This window comes from Cervus elaphus, chromosome 15 (genome assembly GCF_910594005.1).
Source record: "Cervus elaphus chromosome 15, mCerEla1.1, whole genome shotgun sequence".
NCBI lineage: Eukaryota > Metazoa > Chordata > Mammalia > Artiodactyla > Cervidae > Cervus > Cervus elaphus.
Window position 1 is genome coordinate 49,043,807 of NC_057829.1, and position 16,788 is coordinate 49,060,594.

General features: G+C 36.7%; 1 protein-coding gene across 1 annotated transcript in view; it reads left to right on the forward strand.

The window, feature by feature from the left end:
• PCDH15 (protocadherin related 15) overlaps window positions 1-16,788 on the forward strand; it is a 1,264,171-nt gene that overhangs the window by 919,450 nt on the left and 327,933 nt on the right. The window contains exon 13 of the mRNA XM_043926323.1: window positions 5,757-5,963. Coding sequence (XP_043782258.1) covers window positions 5,757-5,963 — 207 coding nt within the window. The remainder of the gene's footprint in view (window positions 1-5,756; window positions 5,964-16,788) is intronic.

The following is a 16,788-nucleotide window of genomic DNA, read 5'->3' on the forward strand; positions in this document are numbered from 1 at the left end:
CCTAGTGGAGAGAATAGTCTGTGGGAATGAAATCAGAATGCAGCCTAGACTTTCACTAAATGGGGAAGCGGAATGCAGGGCAGAATAAGGGGAATACAGCATGAGTTAGAAGCACTCCAGAAAAATGTTACTACACAATGATGATCATAATTTTGTCTCTGCCTGGCCTTGCTATTTATGGCCAAGATGATTCTCATGTTCAGCTATCAGCCAAATAGTGTGATATATTTGTGCTTAGTGGGAGTTTTCTGAATCTGTTATCTTCCCAAGAGCAACTGGGTTTTTTTCTTTAAATCATTCAAAATTGCTTTAGTCATTCTAGTGTCAGTTTATATCTCAAAATCTAAGCAAAGGGAAAGATTTTTTATTACTGAAAGTTATACAGAAGCTCCAAGAATTTGTGTTTTCATTGCGATAAATTATAAACACAGTGGGCAAATTCTCACATCAAATGAAGATAAAATATACCTCACTTTAAAAATATTTTCTAGATGGAAAATGTGTCAATATGATTTTGTTGTCATATTATAAACTCCTCTGGGAGTGTGTTATTCACAGTCTTCCTGGTAAAGATATCTTTTTTCTTTTTTGTCAAATAGGAAATGGATTTATTTCCAAACAGGAATGCACTCCTTTACTATATTTGTGACACTACAAACAAATCAGTCATATAATGTACAGAACAACACTTTGTGTTTTATCTGATAACATATTTCGTGGTTTTGTAAGTTCTCAAATATTTTTAATAATTGTTATAAATAGGCTCTTTTTATGTAATACGGTATTCTATATTTCAATTCTGTAATTTTTAGAGTAGTGAAGTCTAAATAAAAGTAATTTCTTAGGTTTTAAAGCAATATAATTGCATAAGAAAGGCCAAGAAGCAACAGTATGCACTTATTTTTAACTATTAATTAGTTGGCAATATTAATATAATCTTTGATCCAAGGGCTTCTCAGGTGGTGCTAGTGGTAAAGAGTCCACTTGCCAATGAGGAGACGTAAGAGATACAGGTTCAATTCCTGGGTCAGGAAGATCCCCTGGAGGAGGTCATGGCAACCTACTGCAATATTCTTACCTGGAGAATCCCACCAACAGAGGAGCCTGGCACACTACAGTCCATAGTGTTGCAGAGTCAGACACAACTGAAGTAACTTAGCAAGCATGCATACTAGAGATCATGGAATTTTACCTTGCTTGCCACCAACCAGCAGGGAAAATCGTTATTCTGCATTCTCAGTCCTCTGGTTCAGGGAGCTAGGAGGTTATCAATGTTTGCTTCTTTTGATAATGAAAATTAGGTAGCTTGCATCTCTTAATGGTTTGCTCTTCAAAGTAACTAAATACTATTTTTTATACTTCTGTTTTGGCTTTAGTTTTACTTTGGTTTTAATTACTGAAAATGGGACTCATGCCCAGAAATTTGCCAAGTAAAACTTAGCTTTTAAATACAATGTTTAACCTGTAACTACAGGCTTTGTAGATATAAATAAGGTTATCTTATGGGATTAGGTGATTTTTTTTTTTTAATTTTTTTATTAGTTGGAGGCTAATTACTTCACAACATTTCAGTGGGTTTTGTCATACATTGATATGAATCAGCCATAGATTTACACTTATTCCCCATCCCGATCCCCCCTCCCATCTCCCTCTCCACCCGATTCCTCTGGGTCTTCCCAGTGTACCAGGCCTGAGCACTTGTCTCATGCATCCCACCTGGGCTGGTGATCTGTTTCACCATAGATAGTATACATGCTGTTCTTTTGAAACATCCCACCCTCACCTTCTCCCACAGAGTTCAAAAGTCTGTTCTGTACATCTGTGTCTCTTTTTCTGTTTTGCATATAGGGTTATCGTTACCATCTTTCTAAATTCCATATATATGTGTTAGTATGCTGTAATGTTCTTTATCTTTCTGGCATACTTAGGAGTATATCTACCTAAAGAAACAAAAGACCTATACATAGAAAACTATAAAACACTGATGAAAGAAATCAAAGAGGACACAAACAGATGGAGAAACATACCGTGTTCATGGATTGGAAGAATCAATATTGTCAAAATGGCTATTCTACCCAAAGCAATCTATAGATTCAATGCAATCCCTATCAAGCTACCAACGGTATTTTTCACAGAACTAGACCAAAGAATTTCACAATTTGTATGGAAATACAAAAAACCTCGAATAGCCAAAGTAATCTTGAGAAAGAAGAATGGAACTGGAGGAATCAACCTGCCTGACTTCAGACTCTACTACAAAGCCACAGTCATCAAGACAGTGTGGTACTTGCACAAAGACAGAAATATAGACCAATGGAACAGAATAGAAAGCCCAGAGATAAATCCATGAACCTATGGACACCTTATCTTTGACAAAGGAGGCAAGGATATACAATGGAAAAAAGACAACCTCTTTAACAAGTGGTGCTGGGAAAACTGGTCAACCACTTGTAAAAGAATGAAACTAGAACACTTTCTAACACCATACACAAAAATAAACTCAAAATGGATTAAAGATCTAAATGTAAGACCAGAAACTATAAAACTCCTAGAGGAGAACATAGGCAAAACACTCTCCGACATAAATCACAGCAAGATCCTCTATGACCCACCTCCCAGAATATTGGAAATAAAAGCAAAACTAAACAAATGGGATCTAATGAAACTTAAAAGCTTTTGCACTACAAAAGAAACTATAAGTAAGGTGAAAAGACAGCCCTCAGATTGGGAGAAAATAATAGCAAATGAAGAAACAGACAAAGGATTAATCTCAAAAATATACAAGCAACTCCTGCAGCTCAATTCCAGAAAAATAGGTGATTTTTTAAATACTACCATACCCTGCTTTTTCATGCCTCTCATCTCATTCACTAGCAACTACAGAGGGGCAGACTATGTCAGACTTCTGAGAATTCCTATTTTTTTTTTATATAGAAGAAGAGATGATTGGATGAAAGGTTTCATGCATGAGCCCTCTAAAGAGAAAAGCATAATAGTATTAAGCGACATATTTTAACTGTAATTCTATCTGGAGTATCTATTAATTTTCTCTCCTTCCATTAATCTTACATTTGGATATTCATTTACATTATCTAAATTAAGAGAATCATGTGGTGAATGTTCCTGCATAGCCTCTCATAAATCAGGAGACCTGAGTCTGGGCCCTACTCTGTATGGGACTTAGATGTGGTGTGACCTTTAACATAAAACTAACCTTTTTGTTTTTTCATCAACATAAAAGTATATGTTTTCAATTTAGAGCAGCAAAATAATATAGAGATTAAGAATGTGGACTTTGGAGACAGAAACCTAGTTGGCACATCTGAAATACCCCAAAGAGGGCAAAATATATAGTAGCAATCCAAAGATAGTAGTCATATTAACAGCAAACTAAACTTAGAGAGATAATAGAAAGAGTCTTTACACGTTATTTTTAAAGATATGGGGAAATCAATTGTCTCCAGAGATCTAATTTAGTTTTTTTTTCCTTTTTCTGTTGGATCATTTTGTTTCCATTATGCAAATAATACATGTTTTCCTGCCTTCACAGCTGGCAGTAAAAATTAGCAGCATATGAGTTGAATGTAAAATAAAATCTTTCATTATTATATAGTTTGCTTTTTCTTTTCCCCTCACCATCCATAAATTGTGTATGTGTATGAAATGTGTTACTTTTCATAGCATTACTAGTGTGTCCAGGATATAACATAATGACTTTCAGAACAATTAGAAACAAAATAAAGGGAGAGAGAAAATGTCTCTTCAAATGTCTTGTTCAAAAATGACTTCTGTGTATGAACTGTTCCTGCTTCAATCAGATTAAGGTCATTGGGTTGGAACCCCATGTGGACCAATTAGTTTCCTACAGTGAAAGGTGATATTTTCTAGTCAGGGATTATACCTTTTACCCTGGTCAGCTGTGTCCAGAAAGCCTGCTCTAAGTCACAGGGGGGATTTCTAGAACATCCAAGTCTCAGCACAAATTAATCACAACAGCTGGATACAAAAAGAATTTATCCAGGCTGGTGGTGTCAGGAGCACATATGGTTATGAGAGAAGGATACAATGTTACATAAAAGGTTACACATTATTTCCAGTACTATTGTCTTTAATGCAGAGCAGGGACTCATAAACATTTTATGCCCAGAAGCATTCTGACAATCCACTCTCAGATGAAAATTTAAATACAGAAAATAAATTATATAATATTATAAAGGAAATCTAATATATTGAAATTGTTATGAAAATGGTAAAAAACAAAGAAATTTTTCTTCTAAATCAATCCTTTATATAAGATTAACAATGGGTTTATTAATTATCATAATTTCATTGTTAAAATTAGCATAAATGTGTTTCAAATATTTTTAATAATAATAATAATGTGAAGTGATTTTTCCTGGTGCAAACTCACTGATACTACCAACATCACTGTGATTTGTCACCTGCCCTCCAATGAATAAAATTGGTACATTACAAGAGAAAAAAGAGAAAATTATCTTCAATGGTAAGGATAAGAGTGAGGACAGAGAAGCCTGGCATGCTGAAGTCCTTGGAGTTGCAAAGAGGACACAACTGAGCGACTGAACAAAGACAAAAAGAGGCCTGATATTAAACAGAGATATGCATCAAACTGCTTATAAACTTTCATGGCCAAATGTCACTGTATCACATAGGAAAGCACTCTGAGATTTAAAAGAAAAGATTTAACTTTAACTCTTATTTGGTTTCAAAATACAACTACTGCAAAAACGGGGGGAACATATCAATAAAAATTATAACAGAATTTGAATCTATTTTGAAATATATATATAAAACACATCTCTTGGTATATATATGTCACTAAATTATGTCAATGATTACTTCTAAAGTTTGGAGAAGATTTTATAGAGGTCAGTTGTGGTAAAATTTTTCCTTATAAAATATGTGTATAGATGTATAGTAAGATGCTTAAAAACAAACAAAAAAAAAACCACAGGATGTCAAGAGTTGATGTTAAAGGTTGATGTTTACCCATTTATAACATGTGTGTGGAGATTACCTAGGAAAATTTATTGGAACCATAAATTGTCATCAATTTCTTAAACTTAATAGAAGAAAAGTGAAAAAAATAAAAAAGTTCCCAATGCAGAAACATTTATTTTACCTGAATAACATATTTATGGTTAACTAATATTGAAATTTCTACTGCTACTAAAAGTAAATATTTTATTTAAATTGTCCCTGTCCTTTATAAGGGTTTTCTGAGGACTTTCCATGGGCAACAAATGTAGACTTAATCTATTAAGTTTATGTAGAATTTTGAATTATTTGGGGATTTAATTATTAGTGAGGAATAAGAAGACATGAAAAAGACAAAAATAAAAACAATAGTTTTTATGAGTTATGAATCTTTGTCTTTTATTTAAATATTTTATCAGCAATTCAGTTAATGTGTTCACTTTGTGGTTTTCTAACTATTTAAGTACTATTATTTCTCCTAGTAGTAAGCAATGACAGATAATGAAAGTTCATTGCAGTGATTTCTTTTTTCTTTTTAAAATATACACTGGGTTGGAGGACAGGAAAACAAAAACTGATGAAGCCTCTCTGGACTTCCATTTCCCCGTGTTTTCCAGTGGTTCTTTAACTTTAAAGTGGTTCTTTCTGTAATGACACCAATTAAAAAGAGAATCCTTATATATATAGTATGAAAAATGGCACTCTAAAAGGATTCTGTAACATGTGTTTTAATCTTTTTTTTTTTTACTTTGTTTTAGGCTGAACAGGACAATGGTCATCCTCTTCCCGCTTTTGCCAGTCTACATGTTGAAATACTGGATGAAAACAATCAGAGTCCGTATTTCACAATGCCCAGTTATCAAGGCTATATTCTGGAATCTGCTCCAGTGGGAGCAACTATTTCAGACAGTCTGAATTTGACCACCCCTCTAAGAATTGTAGCTCTGGACAAGGATATAGAAGATGTAAGTTAAACATGATTTTTGCTCTCATTTTGTTAACACGTCTCTTAGTATATGTATGCCAGTAGGAGGTATAATAAAGATATAATTGCATGAGTTATAGAACAGAGAAGAACGTCAGCATAAATGAAAATCTTAGTGTTGTAATTCAATTCCCTATCAAGGTTATGAAAAAAAAAAATACTGTTTGACTCAGCAACTGTTCTTTTTCAGTTTATAGATATTCAGTAGAAAGAAGGAAATGAATATTTCTTTTTTTTTTTTTTTTAATTTTTTTATTAGTTGGAGGCTAATTACTTCACAACATTTCAGTGGGTTTTGTCATACATTGATATGAATCAGCCATAGATTTACACTTATTCCCCATCCCGATCCCCCCTCCCACCTCCCTCTTCACCCGACTCCTCTGGGTCTTCCCAGTGCACCAGGCCCGAGCACTTGTCTCATGCATCCCACCTGGGCTGGTGATCTGTTTCACCATAGATAGTATACATGCTGTTCTTTTGAAACATCCCACCCTCACATTCTCCCACAGAGTTCAAAAGTCTGTTCTGTATTTCTGTGTCTCTTTTTCTGTTTTGCATATAGGGTTATCATTACCATCTTTCTAAATTCCATATATATGTGTTAGTATGCTGTAATGTTCTTTATCTTTCTGGCTTACTTCACTCTGTATAATGGGCTCCAGTTTCATCCATCTCATTAGGACTGATTCAAATGAATTCTTTTTGACAGCTGAGTAATATTCCATGGTGTATATGTACCACAGCTTCCTTATCCATTCATCTGCTGATGGGCATCTAGGTTGCTTCCATGTCCTGGCTATTATAAACAGTGCTGCAATGAACATTGGGGTGCACGTGTCTCTTTCAGATCTGGCTTCCTCAGTGTGTATGCCCAAAAGTGGGATTGCTGGGTCATATGGCAGTTCTATTTCCAGTTTTTTAAGGAATCTCCACACTGTTTTCCATAGTGGCTGTACTAGTTTGCATTCCCACCAACAGTGTAAGAGGGTTCCCTTTTCTCCACACCCTCTCCAGCATTTATTGCTTGTAGTCTTTTGGATAGCAGCCATCCTGACTGGCGTGTAATGGTACCTCATTGTGGTTTTGATTTGCATTTCTCTAATAATGAGTGATGTTGAGCACCTTTTCATGTGTTTGTTAGCCATCTGTATGTCTTCTTTGGAGAAATGTCTGTTTAGTTCTTTGGCCCATTTTTTGATTGGGTCATTTATTTTTCTGGAATTGAGCTTCAGGAGTTGCTTGTATATTTTTGAGATTAATCCTTTGTCTGTTTCTTCATTTGCTATTATTTTCTCCCAATCTGACGGCTGTCTTTTCACCTTACTTATAGTTTCCTTTGTAATGCAAAAGCTTTTAAGTTTCATTAGATCCCATTTGTTTAGTTTTGCTTTTATTTCCAATATTCTGGGAGGTGGGTCATAGAGGATCTTGCTGTGATTTATGTCAGAGAGTGTTTTGCCTATGTTCTCCTCTAGGAGTTTTATAGTTTCTGGTATTACATTTAGATCTTTAATCCATTTTGAGTTTATTTTTGTGTATGGTGTTAGAAAGTGTTCTAGTTTCATTCTTTTACAAGTGGTTGACCAGTTTTCCCAGCACCACTTGTTAAAGAGGTTGTCTTTTTTCCATTGTATATCCTTGCCTCCTTTGTCAAAGATAAGGTGTCCATAGGTTCGTGGATTTATCTCTGGGCTTTCTATTCTGTTCCAAGTGCACACGGAACCTTCTCCAGAATAGATCACATCCTGGGCCATAAATCTGGTCTTGGAAAATTCAAAAAAATTGAAATCATTCCAGTCATCTTTTCTGACCACAGTGCAGTAAGATTAGATCTCAATTACAGGAAAAAAATTGTTAAAAATTCAAACACATGGAGGCTAAATAACACACTTCTGAATAACCAACAAATCATAGAAGAAATCAAAAAAGAAATCAAAATATGTATAGAAATGAATGAAAATGAAAACACAACAACCCAAAACCTATGGGACACTGTAAAAGCAGTGCTAAGGGGAAAGTTCATAGCATTACAGGCTTACATCAAGAAACAAGAAAAAGGCCAAATAAATAACCTAACTCTACACCTAAAGCAATTAGAGAAGGAAGAAATGAAGAACCCCAGGGTTAGCAGAAGGAAAGAAATCTTAAAAATCAGGGCAGAAATAAATGCAAAAGAAACTAAAGAGACCATAGCAAAAATCAACAAAGCTAAAAGCTGGTTTTTTGAAAAAATAAACAAAATTGACAAACCATTAGCAAGACTCATTAAGAAACAAAGAGACAAGAACCAAATTAACAAAATTAGAAATGAAAATGGAGAGATCACAACAGACAACACTGAAATACAAAGGATCATAAGAGACTACTACCAGCAGCTCTATGCCAATAAAATGGACAACTTGGATGAAATGGACAAATTCTTAGAAAAGTATAACTTTCCAAAACTGAACCAGGAAGAAATAGAAGATCTTAACAGACCCATCACAGGCAAGGAAATCGAAAGTGTAATCAAAAATCTTCCAGCAAACAAAAGCCCAGGACCAGATGGCTTCACAGCTGAATTCTACCAAAAATTTAGAGAAGAGCTAACACCTACCTTACTCAAACTCTTCCAGAAAATTGCAGAAGAAGGTAAACTTCCAAACTCATTCTATGAGGCCCCCATCACCCTAATTCCAAAACCAGACAAAGATGCCACAAAAAAAGAAAACTACAGGCCAATATCACTGATGAACATAGATGCAAAAATCCTTAACAAAATTCTAGCAAACAGAATCCAACAACATATTAAAAAAATCATACACCACGACCAAGTGGGCTTTATCCCAGGAATGCAAGGATTCTTCAATATCCGCAAATCAATCAACGTAATACACCACATTAACAAATTGAAAGATAAAAACCATATGATTATCTCAATAGATGCAGAGAAAGCCTTTGACAAAATTCAACACTCATTTATGATTAAAACTCTCCAAAAAGCAGGAATAGAAGGAACATACCTCAACATTATAAAAGCCATATATGACAAACCCACAGCAAGCATCACCCTCAATGGTGAAAAATTGAAAGCATTCCCCCTGAAATCAGGAACAAGACAAGGGTGCCCACTGTCACCACTACTGTTCAACATAGTGTTGGAAGTTTTGGCCACAGCAATCAGAGCAGAAAAAGAAGTAAAAGGAATCCAGATAGGAAAAGAAGAAGTGAAACTCTCACTGTTTGCAGATGACATGATCCTCTACATAGAAAACCCTAAAGACTCTACCAGAAAATTACTAGAACTAATCAATGAATATAGTAAAGTTGCAGGATATAAAATTAACACACAGAAATCCCTTGCATTCCTATATACTAACAATGAAAAAACAGAAAGAGAAATTAAGGAAACAATACCATTCACCATTGCAACAAAAAGAATAAAATACTTAGGAGTATATCTACCTAAAGAAACAAAAGACCTATACATAGAAAACTATAAAACACTGATGAAAGAAATCAAAGAGGACACAAACAGATGGAGAAACATACCGTGTTCATGGATTGGAAGAATCAATATTGTCAAAATGGCTATTCTACCCAAAGCAATCTATAGATTCAATGCAATCCCTATCAAGCTACCAACGGTATTTTTCACAGAACTAGACCAAAGAATTTCACAATTTGTATGGAAATACAAAAAACCTCGAATAGCCAAAGTAATCTTGAGAAAGAAGAATGGAACTGGAGGAATCAACCTGCCTGACTTCAGACTCTACTACAAAGCCACAGTCATCAAGACAGTATGGTACTGGAAATGAATATTTCACTTGCAGTTTGCTAAAATACCAGAGCAATCTTTTTAATTAACATGTGTTGAAAACTACATTATTACTGATAGGGAAAAATAATGGCATTATACAATAAGAATAAAAAATCATGCAAGCAGCTCTGGGATGCGATTTGGGAGACTTTTCTGAGATTTATGTTACTAAAGAAAACACATTTGGGGCAGCTGACCCCCCCACACTTCCGCCAATGACTGTTGTGATGCTAACACTGTTCCACTCCATGCATCATTGTCCTCTGTTTTTCTGGTACTGACACTTGCTAAGGCAGTGGGAAATTATCCAAACTGAACAGATCAGAGTATTTTACCTCCTTAGCTACAGTGACTGCTACAAAGAATGGACAGAAAATCTTTACCAGTTCAATCTGAGTCCATCCAGGGATTGAAAGAAAAAAAAAAAAAAAGAATTGGACTGTGGCTTCATGTATTAAAGTGGAAATGAATCTGAACTCTTTGTAGCCCAGTTTGCTGACATCATGGAGAAAGCTCATGGTCAGTGGGAGACAATGAAGTCTGACAGAGACACACAAAAAGGAGTCCTTCCAGAGTCCCCATTTTTTAGGTTACAATGTCCCCAGATTTACACTAATTCTTAAAGATTTTCCTTTTATTTTCTAACCTACCACATTATTTCCCAACATATCTTTCTTTTCTTTAACATACATTTCTGTCACTTGCGGCTTAAAAAATTCCAACTTAGCAATTTCTCCCATTTCAGTTCAGTTCAGTTCAGTCGCTCAGTCGTTTACGACTCTGTGACCCCATGAATCGCAGCACACCAGGCCTCCCTGTCCATCACCAACTCCCGGAGTTTACTCAAACTCATGTCCATCGAGTCGGTGATGCCATTCAACCATCTCATCCTCTATAGTCCCCTTCTCCTCCTGCCCCCAATTCCTCCCAGCATCAGGGTCTTTTCCAATGAGTCAACTCTTCGCATGAGGTGGCCAAAGTATTGGAGTTTCAGCCTCAGCAATCAGTCCTTCCAATGAACACCCAGGACAGAACACCCAGGACTGATCTCCTTTGGGATGGACTGGTTGGATCTCCTTGCAGTCCAAGGGACTGTCCCATTTCAATAGCATCCAATAAAACTTTGTGATGGTGGAAATATTCTATAGCGATGCTGCCCACCACAGTAGCTACTAACCCTGTGTTGCTATGGAGCATTGGAAATGTAACTAGACTGAAATGTAATTATAGCATTTTGTTTAACTTGAATTATTTTTAATGTGAATAACCACATGCTGCTAACTGGACAGCATAGCTCTAGAATGTCCCTAAAATCTCATAACATGGAGTTTTGTCAACAGTTTAGTAAATTACAAGAGTACTTCCAGATTTCTTTTCTCTTTCTGGAAAAAAATTGTAACCCTTAGCAATGTCTGTGACAACTCTTGCATGCACTCCACTTCTCAGTAAGTGTTTTATTTTACTTTTTATGTCTTTCTCCGCTTTCTTTATTCTCATCCTAGCTTTCTTGTCCTTCTCAATCTCCCTCATTTGTTGTTTTAACAATAGCTAACTCACATTGAGTTCTTAATACCCACCCGTGGTTGTTCAGTCGCTAAGTCATGTACAACTCTATGCCACCCCATGAACTGCACCATGCCAGGGCTCCCTGTCTTTCACCATCTGGAATTTCCCCAAGTTTATGTCCATTGAATCAGTGATGTCATCCAATCATCTACTCCTCTGTCTCCCTCTTCTCCTTCTGCCTTTGATCTTTCCCAGCATCAGGATCTTTTCCACTGTCAGCTGTTCTCATCAGGTGGCCAAAGTATTGGAGCTTCAGCATCAGTGTTTTCAATGAATATTCAGGGTTGATTTCCTTTAGTATTGACTGATGTGATCTCCTTGCAGTCCAAGGGACTCTTGACTCTTTTCCAATATCACAGTTCAAAAGCATCAGTTCTTCTGTGTTCTGCCTTCTTCATGGTTCAGCTCTCACATCTGCACATGACTACTGGAAAGACCGTAGCTTTAGCTATATGGACCTTTGTCAGCAAAATGATCTTTGTTTTTTAATAGATAGTCTAGGTTTGTCATAGCTTTCCTTCCAAGAGCAATTGTCTTCTAATTTCATGCCCACCATCACCATCTGCAGTGATTTTAGAGCCTAAGAAGAGAAAATGTCACTGCTTACACCTTTTCTCCTTCTATTTGCCATGAAGTGATGTGCCTGGATGCCATGATCTTAGTTTTTTAAACACTGAATTTTAAGCCAGATTTTTCACTCTTTTCTTTCACCCTCATCAAAAGGCTCTTTAGTTCCTCTGCCTCATGAAAGGGCAATACCTGCCAGACAATTTAATAAGTGCTTTATCTTGCATTAATTCCCTTAAATCTCACAGCAAACATGATAGTGCAATTTTACATATTGCAGAAGGGGAAATTAAAGCAATTTTAAATAATGCCTTTACTCTGATCACAGCATTAGTAAATGGTGGAGTTAGACCTTGAGTCAAGGTCTATGGGAAAGAAAGTTACTGATTAAAATCAGTAGCCTTTCGGTTTTATACATTCTGACTGTAGTCTGACTATGCTAACAGCTGTCAATGCTTTCAACTCTTCCTGTTAAAGTGCTTATACATACACAGTTTCACATCCCAGTTCAGAGAAGGTTTAGGGATCTCCTAAAGTTCAATGTGTTTCATGAGTCTCATGTCATTTAGTGAATACTCACTAGAAAATTCACAGAGCCAACTTAAGAAGTGTTATCCAGGCTAAGCTAATATATATTTTTTAGGCCTGGTGATGTCCCACAGCTTTTGGTGTGGATTTTTTTTCCCTTGTTTTCTTTTTATTTTGAATGCATAATCATTTTAAGCAGTGATAAGTCAGTTTGGAAACATAATAGTTTAAGACGCACTTTCATGAACACATGAACACAAGTTAAATCCTGAAAAAATTGTAGCTTTAGTTTTTCCCTAAATAGCAAAATTTATGTGCTTGTAGTTTCTTGGTGTGTTTATATTATTTAATGGTTGGGTACTAAGCCCTATGCTTGCTTGCACATATTCTTTCCTGGATTGTCATTCACTTTAAAATTTAAAATGTTAAAGTTGAGTTAAAGGGACTTTGAAAAGGATAGAGGGATTTCAAGTTATTACTGAGTTAGGGTAGAGAGAGCTCCTGACTCTGAAACTTTTGGAAAACACTACTTAGAATTCTGCTCTGGAGACTTGCAAGTCAGTTAGCCTGCTAAATACTCTCGAATGTTTCCAAGGGTTGGGACAGCACATTGTAGTTCTTTAGAGTCTGTGCTCTGGAGTTATATAAACAGGCTTGACTCGTAGTTCCTCCGTGTGATAGCTGGTAAAATACTGTGAGCCTTATGTTCACTAGTTGCTGCCTTTTGTTCAAACACCAATGACCCAAAAAGATATCAATCACTACTACCTTGGCCAGCTCCTTCACTTGGAGCTGGCGATAATGCAGAGGGAGAGAAAATTTCCCTGAAATGAAGCCACGTACATGGAGAGAGACATAACTAATATGGTTCATAGAAATGTCAAATACTTAAACAATGTCTATCTGGTCATATTTATTATTTAGATCCATACTCTTAGGTCCACAGAATATTAAACATAGTTTAATCCCACTTCCTATACTATGTGAAATGTTCTATTAAAGTCCCTTCTTTAGAAATTGATTTTACACTTTATTGTTGCCGCTCCAGCTTGAAACGTAGGAGCTGTCTTTGATTTTTGTTTACTTGAGACAAAATACTAAATGAATATAAACAATTATTTTCATCTAAAATATTAGATGAAAAGATTTAACTTCTAGAGTGAATTCAATTACTTTTTAGAGGCAAATATATCACCTCATGGGCTTCTCTGCTAGCTCAGCTGGTAAAGAATCTGCCTGCAATGCAGGAGACCCTGGTTCGATTCCTGGGTTGGGAAGATCTGCTGGAGAAGGGATAGGCTATCCACTTCAGTATTCCTGGGCTTCCTTGGTGGTTCAGATGGTAAAAAATCTGCCTGCGATGCAGGAGACCTGGCTTCCATCCCTAGGTTGGGAAGATCCCCTGGAGAAGGGAACAATTACCCTTCCAGTATTCTGGCCTGGATAATTCCATGGAGAGTCAGACATGACTGAGTGACTTTCACTTTCACTTTGAGACAATTAAGAAATCTTTAAAATCTTCCTGTTTTGTCCTCTGAATATTTCCTGACTCTCTTTCTCTCCACTCTTACAACCTATTTGTCTTTTATTAAAATTGCCTCCTCATCCTCTTGCTTCTATTTTTTTTTAATTCTTACTCAGACCCATCTTTCACTCAGCTACTAAAGTTATTTATTCAAAGTTCAGGTCTGACTATATCAGACCTCTGTGTAGTATGCTTTCATGACTTTGCTGCATGAAGTTCTTTGCAGAAGAAATTTCAAGCTCATGTGCATGGCTCTCTGTTACTTGATATCTGAACATTTTCTAAAACTTCCATCTATTTACATTTAGCAAATATTTGTAGTTTCCTTTATTTATTTATTTTTAAAATTTTCATTTATTTATGGCTGCACTGGGTCTTACTTGCTGCCCTTGGGCTTTCTCTAGTTGCAGCAAGCAAGGGCTAGTCTCTAGTTGTGGTACATGAACGTCTCATTAAGGTGTGGGTTATCTTGCTGTGGGGCACAGGCTCTCAGGCATGCGGGCTTCAGAGGTTGCAACACGCAGGCTCAGAAATTTAGGCTCAAGGGCGGGATCTGTAGTTTTGGCGCACTGACTTAGTTGCCTCCTTACATGTGGGATCTTGCTGCACTAGGGATCAAACCTGTGTCCTCTGCATTAGCAGGTGGATTCTTAACCACTGGACCACTGAGGAAGTACTGCTTGTAGTTTCTTGAGTTACACCAAACTGCTGTGTATCTAATTACCTCTTGTTTGTTACTTTCACTTTTTGGAAATCTTTCATCTTCCATTACACAAATTAGTTTGGATAACTTATGCTCAGTGTTTGGAATTTAGCTCAGACATCCTCTCATTTGGGATTTCCCAGGTAGTACTAGTGGTGAAGACCCTGCCTGCCAGTGCAGGAGACAAGAGATGTGGGTTTGACTCCTGGGTTGGGAAGATCCCCTGGAGGAGGGCGTTGCAACCCACTCCAATATTCTTGCCTGGAGAATCCCATGAACAGAAAAAGGCCTGGTGGGCTACAGTGCATAGGGTTGCCAAGAGTCAGACATGACTGAAGCAACTTAGCATGCACACATCCTCTCATTTAAGAATCTTTTCTAGATTATGATTCTCTGTTGAGTTGCATGTCTCTTTTTGATGAATTTCTCTGAAGTTCTATTTACATCATTGCATGTGTCTTTTCCCTCATTGAATTTAAATCCCTTGAGGATAGATCCTAAATCTTAATAACTTTTGTACCCTAAAAATCTTACACTGTTCCCAGAACTTAGTATGTTCTGTGAAGTGAAGTCACTCAGTCGTGTCCAATTCTTTGCGACCCCGTGGACTGTAGCCTATCAGGCTCCTCTGTCCATGGAATTTTCCAGGCAAGAGTACTGGAGTGGGTTGCCATTTCCCAAGGGAATGAACCCGGGTCTCCCGCATTGCAAGCAGATGCTTTACCATCTGATTCACCAGGGAAGCCCTAGTATGTTCTGCTGCTGCTGCTGCTAAGTCACATCAGTCGTGTCTGACTCTGTGCGACCCCATAGACATAAGCCCACCAGGCTCCCGTCCCTCGGATCCTCCAGGCAAGAATATTGGAGTGGGTTGCCATTTCCTTCTCCAGTGCATGAAAGTGAAAAGTGAAAGTGAAGTCGCTCAGTCATGTCCGACTCTTCGAGACCCCATGGACTTAGCCTGCCAGGCTCCTCCGTCCATGGGATTTCCCAGGCGAGAGTGCTGGAGCGGGGTGCCATTGCCTTCTCCACTAGTATGTTCTAGTAGTTGTTTAATGAACTAGTAAGTCCAGGCATGAGTAAAGGAATGATAATATCTTGGTATATGTATCAACAATTCTAATGATGTTGAATTAACTGTTTCAGAGTATGGCTCATTCCATGGTTAGACAACTAATTCCTAGAAAACTATCACATTAAGTTGAAGCCAGCATTCTTGTAACTTGGCCATTATTCTTTATATCTTCCATTTGCCCGTACACAGTATACATCTTTAGACTAGTCAGTGATATGTTTGAAGATGAATTTACCTGCTTCTGAATCAGAGTTTTCCCTCAAGCCAAGTGTTCTTTGTTTCTCAGAAGTAAAATACATTTATTGTTAGGCTATTTTAAGATCTGTATTAACAAAAGAAAGCTTAAAGGCACTTTTAGTTTGCAGGCAAGAATTTTACTACATGGTAAATTCTAGCAATTTTTGAATGTCAATATTAGTGAAATTAATCAGCATAGGGATAAAGGATTTAAGAATAAAAACAAAGATGCATCACCTCATACAGGTATTGCCAAACAGAATGGAGATAAAGCATCAGCCATGAAGAGAAGTGGTCATTGCAGGAGCTGGTTTTCTTGAGCACAGCTATGCCACAGGGCAGATGCTAAGGAGACAGACTTAGGTCTGTTTTTCCAAAAATTAAGTTGTTTTATCTGTTCAATTCAGTAGAAAAAAAGACAAAATTTTAGGAACTAGTAGCAGAGATTGGTGGTTTGTAGTGTTAGCATGTAGATGTTGAGTCAGAAGGAATCTTAAGTCACATGAAAAGTAAAAAACATAGACAACAATATTTGTGCTAATGTTCCTTCTTATAGATATATAGATATCAACATATACATAGATGTGTAAATATATGTGTGTATGTAATATACATATGTAATATACATATGAATTACATTTATGATTCTTTTTAACCATTCTTACCCAATGTTTTATAATAGTCCAGAATATACATAGAGCGAGTACTGCACAAGAGGCATGTCTGGAACCCACCAGGTTTTCTTTGGCAGAACCACTGAAATTGCTCATTGAATTCTAGATATTAAAAAAACACAATA